Source organism: Salvelinus fontinalis, chromosome 5 (genome assembly GCF_029448725.1).
Source record: "Salvelinus fontinalis isolate EN_2023a chromosome 5, ASM2944872v1, whole genome shotgun sequence".
Taxonomy (NCBI): Eukaryota; Metazoa; Chordata; class Actinopteri; order Salmoniformes; family Salmonidae; genus Salvelinus; species Salvelinus fontinalis.
The window spans coordinates 23,347,093-23,359,741 of NC_074669.1; the positions used below are offsets into that span (position 1 = coordinate 23,347,093).

At 46.1% G+C, this 12,649-nt stretch overlaps 1 protein-coding gene across 1 annotated transcript; it reads left to right on the plus strand.

Annotated features, from left to right (window-relative positions):
• Positions 1 to 220: 220 nt before the first annotated feature.
• LOC129855338 (polyisoprenoid diphosphate/phosphate phosphohydrolase PLPP6-like) lies at positions 221 to 8,472 on the plus strand. The gene is made up of 2 exons (XM_055922880.1): positions 221 to 915; positions 4,075 to 8,472. The coding sequence occupies exons 1-2, from the start codon at positions 423 to 425 to the stop codon at positions 4,443 to 4,445; spliced, it is 864 nt and encodes a 287-aa protein (XP_055778855.1). The 5' UTR covers positions 221 to 422; the 3' UTR covers positions 4,446 to 8,472.
• Positions 8,473 to 12,649: the final 4,177 nt, after the last annotated feature.

Below are 12,649 nucleotides of genomic sequence, written 5' to 3' on the forward strand. Positions count from 1 at the left end.
GTTTATTTAGTGCTTTATCCAGGTAGCTGGAAAGTAGAGCATTGCAGTAGTCTAACCTAGAAGTCAGCTTGATATTTTTTTATTGGTAGTTTGGTAATATATTTATATATATATATATATTTTATTTTTTTCATTTTTGGAGTCCTGTTTCCATCCCGCACAGTAGGTGGCAGGATGTATCTTAAATTGTGCGATCGCCAAAATACCATAGAAAAAGAAAAAGAAGAAGAAGAAGAAGAAAAAGAAGAAGAAGATGATGAAGAAAACAAAGATGGCAATTCAGGAAACTGTTAGCGGACGTTAGAGAAATTGTCACCTGTAACTCGATGAGTTGAGCGGCACAAAAACCTTTATTTTCACAATTGATAAACGTCCCCTTCGATTTATTAACACCTGATTTTAATAACCAGAAACGGAACAAAATGCCTTCTCCTAAAACCAAAAACAGTGCAAATCGCAGCGCAGGTGGAAGCTCAGGTCTCAGTGGCAGCACCAACGGCAACGGACGCTACGAGTTCATGTCGCTGAACCGAACCCCTCCACCCACTCTCCTCCAACGGCAGGGCTCCGACCCAACCGCTGCAGCCAGACTGCGGGCATCTGAGAGCCCTACCCGGCGAAGGGGCTCCGGGTCCTCCACCTCCTCCAACACAGGCATGCCCGAAGAGGATTGTATGCGGCTCAACCCTTCATTTATCGGGATAGCCCTCAGCTCCCTCCTCGCCATAGACCTGTGGCTTTCCAAGCGGCTGGGGGTGTGTGCCTGTGAAGATTCCTCCTGGGGCAGCATTAGACCATTGATGAAACTTATAGAGATTTCTGGACATGGAATACCATGGCTGGTCGGGACAGCCTACGGCCTGTACAAGGCTGACAGTGCAGCGGGACAGGAGGTTATGCTAAACCTCTTCATGGGTAAATATGATATCATATTAATTGTATTATTCATAATAGCCTCATACTAACAGGAAGCCTCCCATACATAGCCGGAAAGCTCCTATTATGTCGCCTCCATAGAATGCCACCTCCTGTTCTTATTGTCATGAATCCCCATCCCCAGCCATTTTTACTACACACACACACACACACTGACTCAGACACACACTCACCCGGCCAGGAGGACGCGATACTCAACCTCTAAATAATGAATGTCTATGTTGGTGTTTTTATTAGATCTGTGGGTAGTATACAGAAATATTCCGAAATGGTTTCCTCTTCCTCTCTCCTCTTTCTGCAATAATGTTAGAACCGGTAGATGCATGCACATCCTTGGTATGCATTCACCCTGCTGTTTTTCACCCATCTTGTGCTTTCAGATGAATATCAGTACAGATAAGTCTGATGAGATGAGATTAGGGAAGGATTTGGCCCGCACATCCCTTATCCTAATTAGCATGCATCCGTCCCCTCATCAACCCCAGTCCAGCCTTACAGCTGACACACACACCAATTTCAACCTTCCCTCCACAATATTTTGTCTTCTCTCTTTCTGTTTTTCCTTTCCTTCCTTTGTTGCCAGCTCCTTATCACCTGTAACTGTCATCCCACTGTTCATCCTGGGCTCCACCGGTTCCTCTCCTCCACTGTTTCTCTCCTCTTGAGGCAATTTAGGAGATTTAGGAGATTATTGGGATTGGGCCTAGCCGAGTACTACAGTAGATTGTTGTGCAGACACTGGTTGCCAAGCCACACAGACACCTAGAACTCAGATGTCTGACTCAGGGACTTCAGTAAACACACACACACACACACTCTTCTGATCCCAGATGCGTGCACACACACTGAGTAAACGTGTACGCACACACACTAACAATGCTAATGCTAAACATACACGTTCACACACACACACAGGGGAGAGTAGGCAGAGAGTTGTCATCTGGAGTTTTCCAGCTCTATGAACAGTCAGCCACTCTAGAAGAGACAGACAATCTCCCCTGTAGTGGTGGGGAGTGATAAAGACAGAGAGAAAAATAAACCAAAAGCCAGAGAGACAGCCAGAGAGACAGCCAGAGAGACAGCCAGAGAGACAGCCAGAGAGACAGCCAGAGAGACAGCCAGAGAGACAGCCAGAGAGACAGCCAGAGAGACAGCCAGAGAGACAGCCAGAGAGACAGCCAGAGAGACAGCCAGAGAGACAGCCAGAGGTCCTCTGCAGTGTGCAGGGTTGTTCCACATCAAAAAGCACAAGAAAGAGGATTTCGACACCTACCATCTCAGATTGTTCTGAAATCGTTTCCGTAATTATAAACAGATAAGATTAGCATTCCTGCAACATTATTTTGTTGAAATATAATTAGATCTCTGAGAAATTAAGCTAATTAATTGCAATTTGGACTCCCAAAAATTCCAACAATGAGTAAAACATAAGGAAATAGTCAAAAGCCACCTATGGACCCCCCATGCCAACGAGTATACAGTATCAGTTTTCTATGTTTGACAAGTAGTGTGGAGCTGCGGCTTGGAGTATTGTTTCTGTAATGCATTTTCAGTGAATTTGGGGATGTTTCTCCCCCCCTGTTCAGAAAAATGTGTCATTCAAGTTGTCAGGTTTATGTTCCTTCCTGCATCCTAATATTACCAGGTTCAGACCACTGGATAGTACTGTTCCTGCTATTAAGGGATAAAAGAAAAGAAAATCCCACATCTTCAATGTTAAAGGGATAGTTGACTCAAATGACATATTGGTTTCCTTAACCTGTCAGCAGTCTATGGACAAGGTACGACATGCTTCACATGGTTTTGTTTACGTTGCCACTGTTTACAATGCAAACGTTTTAGCATTTTTGGCACAAATCCAAAGAAAATGCTAATATAGGTACCATGGACTAGCATTTAAAACAGTGTCTAGGACAACAAAACCAAAGCATGGGTTGCTTATGTACCTTTTGTGATTTGGGTGAACTATCCTTTTAACATTGGGGGGATGCTTTAAATATCAGGATGTAGGATGGGACATAAACCTAACAAGTCATTTCTCTGAACAGCGGGAAAAAAGATCCAATTCAGTGAGAATGTAGGATGAAGAAACAATACTCCGAGAACACAGAGTACTGATATTGTATACTTGTTGTTGGCATTGGTATGGGGAGTCCATGGGTGTCTTGTGACCAATTCTTTGGAATCCTCATGTCTTACTCATTGTTTTGGTCCAAATTGGATGTTATGTACTATATGAATCCTATCATTTAAAATGGCCAATTTGGGTCCAATCTATTAGCTTAATTTCAAATGATGAAATTATATTTCAACAAAATAAAGTTTCAGGAATGCTAATCTTATCTGTTTCTAACTACAGAAACGATTTCAGAACAATCTGAAATGCTGGGTGTCATGGTGTGCTGAAATGACATGGAACGACCCTGCAGTATACTGAGTATACTGGGTCTGATCAGTACAGTAGTAGTGTGTGCCGAATGAGTGGTTGTCAGTGGTAGTCTGTTGCTATGTGATGCAGCCAGAGGGGCTGAAGGAGCCAAAGACAGCTGTTCCTTTACAGCCCAGAGGAGGACACCTCTAAGATGAAGACTGCAGCTCTCTCCTCTCTCTCCTCTCTCCCCTCTCTCTCTCTGGCAAAAGGCCAAAGCTGTCACTGAGCTTGTGTGTGTATGTGAGAGAATGTGTGTGTGAGACAGCATGATGTGTGGGAAGAGGTGAGGATCAAACCGGTGTAGAGGTTAATGGTGTCTCACAATGATGTCTGCTAGAATGAAGATGACTTTATTATCAGCCACAGCTTGTTCATGATCCCTTTACGGTTTGTAGGATGGAGAGAGATAACACTCAATCAATCCACTTGTCCCAGGGGACAAATAGTTGTCCTAGTTATTTTTATTTGGGTAGAAAGATGATGGGATATTATTAGTGTGTGCAATGTGTTTTGCTGCTAATGCTGGATGTCTGTGTATTCATTAGTGTGTGTGTGCATACATTTGTTTGTTTTCCAACTGTGTGCTGTGTAGGCCTACTGTTTGCTGACTGTCTATCTCTCTTTCATCTCCCTCCCCACTCTGCATCCTCTCTCACCTCCCTTTCTCACCACCCCTTCTCTCCCAACTCTCTCCTCCCTCCCCTCAGCTCTCATTCTAGACCTGATCCTGGTTGGCATCGTGAAAGCTGTCGTCCGTCGGCGCCGTCCGTCCCACAACCGCATGGACATGTTCGCCACCTTCTCCGTGGACCGCTTCTCCTTCCCCTCGGGGCACGCCACCCGCGCAGCCATGTGTGCCCGCTTCTTGCTGGCCCACCTGGTCCTGGCTGCACCCCTCAGGGTGCTGGTGTTCTTGTGGTCTTGTCTGGTGGGGCTGAGCCGGGTGCTGCTGGGCAGACACAACGTGACCGATGTGCTGTTTGGCTTCCTAATGGGCTACTGGCAGTACAACCTGGTGGAAATGCTCTGGGTGTCATCACTGGGCCTGCAGGGGCTGCTGGGACTCATCCAGGGGTGAGGATCAGGAGGAGGAGTGGAGATTGAGGAGGGTTAAAGAGGGTGTGGTTGGTGGGAGACCCTGTCTCAGTATGTTTGAAACATTGACTGATCCTGCCCCATACTGACACTGTGGTAACTCATCATTTCAAGACTAACAACGGCAACAACAAAGGCTGCCACCCACTAATCATCCATCCACATGGAACTGCAATCAGAAGCACCTACAGTAGGAGCAGGATGCTCCTCTACACTGCATCACAGCACTGCTGCAAAGTCCTGGAACACTTTCCACTCTACTGTATTGCGCTGTTGGAAAAAAAGTGTGTGTGGAATATTAATGTGGTGTAATAAGCCGGGGGGGTAGTGTTACCCCCAATACAGTCTTCTGTTCTTCTTCCAGCTTTGGAGGTTTGGGGCTCTGCAGTGATATGAGAGAGAGAGAGAGACGTGTTCTTTTAGAGGGGAGAATGACTGCTATAGATTAAAACTTATATTGATTATGGTGTCTGCGGGTCGTTCTGAAAAGAGCATATTTTATGGAGGATTCATTTTGTATTGACTTATTTTAAACTTTTACGGTATGTAAGGCTGAAAATTGAATGGTATGTCTTTTTTATTTCCCACTGTGAAATATACACTGAACAAAAATATAAACGCAACAATTTCAACAATTTTACTGAGTTACAGTTCATATAAGGAAGTTAGTCAATTGAAATGAAGCCATTAGGCCCTAATCTATGGATTTCACATGACTAGGCAAGGGCACAGCCATGGGTGGGCCTGGAGGGCATATGCCAGGGTTCCTTAACTGGCGGCAGGCGGACAAATTTTATCCGCGGGTGGTTTTATTTTGCCCCCTAAGTTTTCTGAACAAAAAAAAGTTGAATTTGCATTGTTGGATATAAAACACTGTAAAATAAAAAGGAAATCAGCCCCAAGTGATTTTAATTGAAGAAATTTGTTCCCACGCATAATAGAGAGAGACACGTGATCTTATACAAATGTAAGCAAGGTTTGAGACTATTATGTTTTAGTCAAACATATCTGTTTGGTCAATTTGCAGTCTACAGATTATTTGTAATTGTGTTCCGGCCCGCCGACCATTCACTTCGGGAAATAAATTGACCCCCGGCTGAATCTAGTTGATGATCCCTGGCATAGGCCCACACACAAGGGAGCCAGGCCCACCCACTGGGGAGCCAGGCCTAGCCAATCAGAATACGTTTTTCCCCACGAAAGTGCTTTATTACAGACTTAAATACTCCTCAGTTTTATCAGCTGTCCAGTGGCTGGTCTCAGACGATTCCGCAGGTGAAGAAGCTGAATGTGGAGGTCCTGGGCAGGCCACATGGTCTGCGGTTGTGAGGCCGGTTGGACGTACTGCCAAATTCTCTCAAATGACGTTGCAGGTGGCTTATGGTAGAGAAATGAACATTCAATTATCTGGCAACGGCTCTGGTGGACATTCCTGCAATCAGCATGCCAATTGCACGTTCCCTCAACTTGAGACATCTGTGGCAATGTGTTGTGTGACACAACTGCACATTATAGTGGCCATTTTATTTCCCCCAGCACAAGGTTTAATCAGCTTCTTCATATGCCACACCTGACAGGTGGATGGATTATCTTGGCAAAGGAGAAATCCCCACTAATTGGGATGTAAACAAATTTGTGCACAAAATTTGAGAGAAATAAGCTTTTCGTGTGTATGGAACATTTCTGGGATCTTTTATTTCAGCTTGTGAAACATGGGACCAACACTTTACATGTTGCATTTATATTCTTGTTCAGTATACTTACCCTGAATGGGTTATTGCGGGTCTTGAGAAAGAATCCAGTTTTCTACAGATTGCTGCATGCTCAATAATAATTACCTGGTGATGTTGTGTTAACCAGAGACAGGAGGCATGGTTTTCACTCCAGATTAGGTTTCCCAACAACTTAACAGCAACGCTGACATCAAACCTGTAGTTGATTAATTCATGACCTTTTAATGTGTTAAACCTCTGGCTAGGTTGACCAGACCACATCATCTCTCCTTATCCATGGCTCTGAGACGTGATCCTGGAGCTAGACAGTGATCCTCTTCATATCAGCATAGAGAGTTGAAGCTTTATGGTAACAGTCTGATTAGTTGTGCAACAGCCAGGGTTGCAACAGGTTGAACAGGTTGGAGGGAAGACAGGAGAGCGGCAGGTTTTATAGTTCTTGGCCTGAGATTGAAGTAGAATAGACTTTTTTACCTTTCAGAAAGAGAACACACAGTGAATGTCAAAGACGGTTTGCTGTTTTCTTCTGTACTGTTTTGTTTACAGGTGTAACTGACACACACAGACCTTTTACTGAGTGACGCCAGCTGTAGTAATGGTGTAATCATGCTGTGTGCCATGACCAAAAATTGCGTGTGGGGTGGATCTAGTGGCGAAGTACTTTGCACCCTGTCCTTAACTGCCCTTCTGCTAAACTGCTCTCTGCTCTGACTTCTGGTGCACCTGCACCATGGCCTCCACTCTATGAATGTACATTCTCTGGTGCAATGTGCATGTGAGCCAGACAAAGAGTTCCCCGCTGTCCTGGGTGTTTACAAAGTGTTTCTGTGTGTTTACACAGACAGCAGCCATTTTATGCCATAGCTGGTGTTGTCATTTGGCTGTTGTTGATGGCACATTGTAAATATCCCGCACAGACTCTAATCAACATTCTATTGTTGACTCGGATGAATAATAGTCCTCCTCTCCTCTCTCTTCAACTCTGAAACCAACAGCCCTATCGCTCTCTCTCTCCTGTCCTCCTCTCATCTCCTCTCGGATGAGTGGATTATGCTGTAGCTGAGAGAAACCGGGAAGAGGTGTGTGTTGAGACCAACCACTCGAACACCTCCGCTCTGATTAAATATGGAGGAGCAGCTTCTTAGCCATGTCTCTCTCTTTCACCCTCTTTCATCCTCACTCTTTCATCTTTTTCTCGCTCTCTCTCTTCTCTCATTCTCTCTCTCTTTACTGTCTTTTCCTCTCTCTGTGCTCACAGAAGAGTCAGACTCAATTACCTCTTCTCTGTTCTTCAGTTGCGATTCACTGTTGATCTTTCATCTTTCGTGAACCACTACCTCCTCCCTCTACTCCCCCGGACTCACCCGCCCCTCTCTCCCCTGGAACTCTACCTCCCCTCACTCATCTAGTCTTATGTAGCATCCAGGCTCAAGTATGACTCCAAACCAAACATGCATTTGTTGAAGTCTTTAGCTGAGGAGGATTTGGTCATATGTTGCCATGCAGTGAGTGTCTCTACACATGACCAGCTGATCTTGATTAGTCTTCACGTACTGTTCTGAGGGATGGTCTACATCAGTAGCAGCTCTATTTCTCGGACTGTTGTAAATAATCCATTGAGTAACTCTCTCTGATCTATTTCATACATACTGTATTTCTTCTGCAATAATCCAGTAGTAGAGACTAGAGCTAACCAGTCAGTGGTTCTTGAATTGGTACGATTTGACCAATGGCATGGCTTCCCCAGAAACTGCTTCCTGTACCCAGCCAAAAGCAATCATGGTTCTCATCGCAATAAGGAAGAACACATTGTTGTTCTTCTGTTTTTATTGTTATCTATCTACTCACCAGGGAATGTCTGAAAATGTTATGCCCAATCAAAGCAATATGGTTGACATTCCACCCTATCAGAGGGAAAGTTTAGACTTTTCAGATCTACAGTATAGGCTAAATGTGTGTCCCAAATGCCACCATATTCCCTACATAATGCACTACTTTTGATCAGAGCCCCATGGGCCCAGGGGTTGGAGCTAGGAGTCAGTTTGGAACTGTGCCCACTAGTCTGGGCATCTCCGCCTCTGTACATTCAAAGACAACGTCTGCAGACACAAACGCTACTTCACAAGATCTCACCAGCTTGATACACTGAATTATAACTTTAATCTGTTGTGTTATTGTGTAATCTTTCATCTGTGATGTCAAATTAATGAAGTGTAATGTCAATGTATGTACATTTTGTGTTCATCTTACGCTTTATATTATAATGGGTTGACTGTATATGGTAGCAAATGTGACTGTTTATTCTATGGGTTTTGGAGGTATACTCCAGAATGATTGCATTGCAAATATTTTTTATAAATACAGCTTATATATGTGTAACAGATGCCTCACAAGTCCTCAACTGGCAGCTTCATTAAATAGTACCCGCAAAACACCAGTCTCAACGTCAACAGTGAAGAGGCGACTCCAGGATGCTGGCCTTCTAGGCAGAGTTGCAAAGTAAAAAGCCATATCTCAGACTGGCCAATAAACAGAAAATATTAAGATGGGCAAAATAACACAGACACTGGACAGAGATATGGCTTTTTCTTTGCAACTCTGCCTAGAAGGCCAGCATCCCGGAGTCGCCTCTTCACTGTTGACGTTGAGACTGGTGTTTTGCGGGGGTACTATATAATGAAGCTGCCAGTTGAGGACGTGTGAAGCGTCTGTTTCTCAAACGAGACACTCTAATGTACTTGTCCTCTTGCTCAGTTGTGCACCGGGGCCTCCCACTCCTCTTTCTATTCTGGTTAAAGCCAGTTTGCGCTGTTCTGTGAAGGGAGTAGTACACAGCGTTGTACGAGATCTTCAGTTGCTTGGCAATTTCTTGCATGGAATAGCTTTAATTTCTCAGGACAAGAATAGGCTGACGAGTTTCAGAAGAAAGTTCTTTGTTTCTGGACATTTTGAGCCTGTAATCGAACCTACAAATGCTGATGCTCCAGATACTCAACTAGTCTAAAGGCGGACAGTTTTATTGCTTCTTTAATCAGAACAACAGTTTTCAGCTGTGCTAACATAATTGCAAAAGCGTTTTCTAATGATCAGTTAGCCTTTTAAAATGATAAACTTGGATTACCATTGGAACACAGGAGTGATGGTTGCTGATAATGGGCCTCTTTTCACCTATGTAGATATTCCATTAAAAATCAGCCGCTTCCAGCTACAATAGTCATTTACAACATTAACAATGTCTACACTGTATTTCTGATCAATTTGACGTTATTTTAATGGACAAAAAAATTGCTTTTCTTTCAAAAACAAGGACATTTCTAAGTGACCCCAAACTTTTAAACGGTAGTGTATATTTCTGTGTATTTAAGATATAATCATACTAAGCAGATATAATTTTCTATTGATATTGAAAAGGTTCTTATACTATGCTATGTTTGTCCATGCCTGTCCTAGGTGAAGGAAAGACATGGCTGTTATGTGTCAGGGCGTCTGCTGAAGCTCAGCCTCACAGCCATGGTGGGAGAAGGAGCCTCATACTACCGCTTCCTCAACCAACCAACCCATCTCCCTCACCTCCCTCCTCTCCAAACTCACCCTTCAGAACTCCTGAACACCACCCCCCTCCTCCTCTCACCCTACTACCTCCACCTCCTCACACCATCACCCTACTACCGCCACCTCCCTCTTCTCACCATCACCCTGCTACCTCATCTCCTCTCACCCTACCACCTCCACCTCCTCATCACCCTGCCACCTCCACCTCCTCTCACCATCACCTTACACCTCCACCTCCCTCTTCTCACCATCACCCTTCTACCTCATCTCCTCTCACCTTACTACCTCAACCTCCCTCCTCTCACCATCACCCTACTACCTCAACCTCCCTCCTCTCACCATCACCCTACTACCTCAACCTCCCTCCATCACCCTACTACCTCAACCTCCCTCCTCTCACCATCACCTTACTACCTCAACCTCCCTCCATCACCCTACTACCTCCACCTCCTTCCTCTCACCACCACCCTACTACCTCAACCTCCCTCCATCACCCTACTACCTCAACCTCCCTCCTCTCACCATCACCTTACTACCTCAACCTCCCTCCATCACCCTACTACCTCCACCTCCCTCCTCTCACCATCACCCTACTACCTCCACCTCCCTCTTCTCACCATCACCCTACTACCTCCACCTCCCTTTTCTCACCATCACCCTACTACCTCAACCTCCCTCCTCTCACCATCACCCTACTACCTCCATCTCCCTCTTCTCACCATCACCCTACTACCTCCACCTCCCTCTTCTCACCATCACCCTACTACCTCAACCTCCCTCCTCTCACCATCACCCTACTACCTCTACCTCCCTCCTCTCACCATCACCCTACTACCTCCACCTCCCTCTTCTCACCATCACCCTGCTACCTCATCTCTTCTCACCATCACCCTGCTACCTCTACCTCATCTCTTCTCACCATCACCCTGCTACCTCATCTCTTCTCACCATCACCCTGCTACCTCATCTCCTCTCACCATAACCCTGCTACCTCATCTCCTCTCACCATAACCCTGCTACCTCATCTCCTCTCATCATCACCCTGCTACCTCATCTCCTCTCATCATCACCCTGCTACCTCATCTCCTCTCATCATCACCCTGCTACCTCATCTCCTCTCATCATCACCCTGCTACCTCATCTCCTCTCATCATCACCCTGCTACCTCATCTCCTCTCATCATCACCCTGCTGCCTCATCTCCTCTCACCATCACCCTGCTACCTCATCTCCTCTCACCATCACCCTGCTACCTCATCTCCTCTCACCATCCCCCTGCTACCTCATCTCCTCTCACCATCACCCTGCTACCTCATCTCCTCTCACCATCACCCTACTACCTCAACCTCCCTCCATCACCCTACTACCTCAACCTCCCTCCTCTCACCATCACCTTACTACCTCAACCTCCCTCCATCACCCTACTACCTCCACCTCCCTCCTCTCACCATCACCCTACTACCTCCACCTCCCTCTTCTCACCATCACCCTACTACCTCCACCTCCCTCTTCTCACCATCACCCTACTACCTCAACCTCCCTCCTCTCACCATCACCCTACTACCTCATCTCCCTCTTCTCACCATCACCCTACTACCTCCACCTCCCTCTTCTCACCATCACCCTACTACCTCCACCTCCCTCTTCTCACCATCACCCTACTACCTCAACCTCCCTCCTCTCACCATCACCCTACTACCTCTACCTCCCTCCTCTCACCATCACCCTACTACCTCCACCTCCCTCTTCTCACCATCACCCTGCTACCTCATCTCTTCTCACCATCACCCTGCTACCTCTACCTCATCTCTTCTCACCATCACCCTGCTACCTCATCTCTTCTCACCATCACCCTGCTACCTCATCTCCTCTCACCATCACCCTGCTACCTCATCTCCTCTCATCATCACCCTGCTACCTCATCTCCTCTCATCATCACCCTGCTACCTCATCTCCTCTCATCATCACCCTGCTACCTCATCTCCTCTCATCATCACCCTGCTACCTCATCTCCTCTCATCATCACCCTGCTACCTCATCTCCTCTCACCATCACCCTGCTACCTCATCTCCTCTCACCATCACCCTGCTACCTCATCTCCTCTCACCATCACCCTGCTACCTCATCTCCTCTCACCATCACCCTGCTACCTCATCTCCTCTCACCATCACCCTGCTACCTCATCTCCTCTCACCATCACCCTGCTACCTCATCTCCTCTCACCATCACCCTGCTACCTCATCTCCTCTCACCATCACCCTGCTACCTCATCTCCTCTCACCATCACCTTGCTACCTCTACCTCATCTCCTCTCACCATCACCCCGCTACCTCATCTCCTCTCACCATCACCCCGCTACCTCGTCTCCTCTCACCATCACCCTGCTACCTCATCTCCTCTCACCATCACCCTGCTACCTCATCTCCTCTCACCATCACCCTGCTACCTCATCTCCTCTCACCATCACCCTGCTACCTCATCTCCTCTCACCATCCCCCTGCTACCTCATCTCCTCTCACCATCACCCCGCTACCTCATCTCCTCTCACCATCCCCCTGCTACCTCTACCTCATCTCCTCTAACCATCACCCTGCTACCTCTACCTCATCTCCTCTCACCATCACCCTGCTACCTCCACTTTTTCTCCTCTCACCCTATTACCTCCACCTCCCTCTCATTCTCAAAAGTAATTAGGAATTTCTGTGGAGGCTGCTAGCTAAATATGCTAACAAGCGCAAAAGAAAATAAACAAATTGCAAAGACAGGCAATCCAGCTCATAAAGGTATACATATATAGGTAGGCGCTATCGAATGTCATTTTTGGTGAGTTTGGACATTTACAAGCAAATGTGAATGAGAGACATTGTGCAAATAAACAAAGTTTTGACCCATGCTTGTCTGAA

Coding starts and splice junctions, on each gene's coding strand:
- LOC129855338 (XM_055922880.1), top strand. CDS start 423: ATGCCTTCTCCTAAAACCAAAAACAGTGCAAATCGCAGCGCAGGTGGA. Junction 916..4,074: donor TATGCTAAACCTCTTCATGG/GTAAATATGATA, acceptor CCCTCCCCTCAG/CTCTCATTCTAGACCTGATC.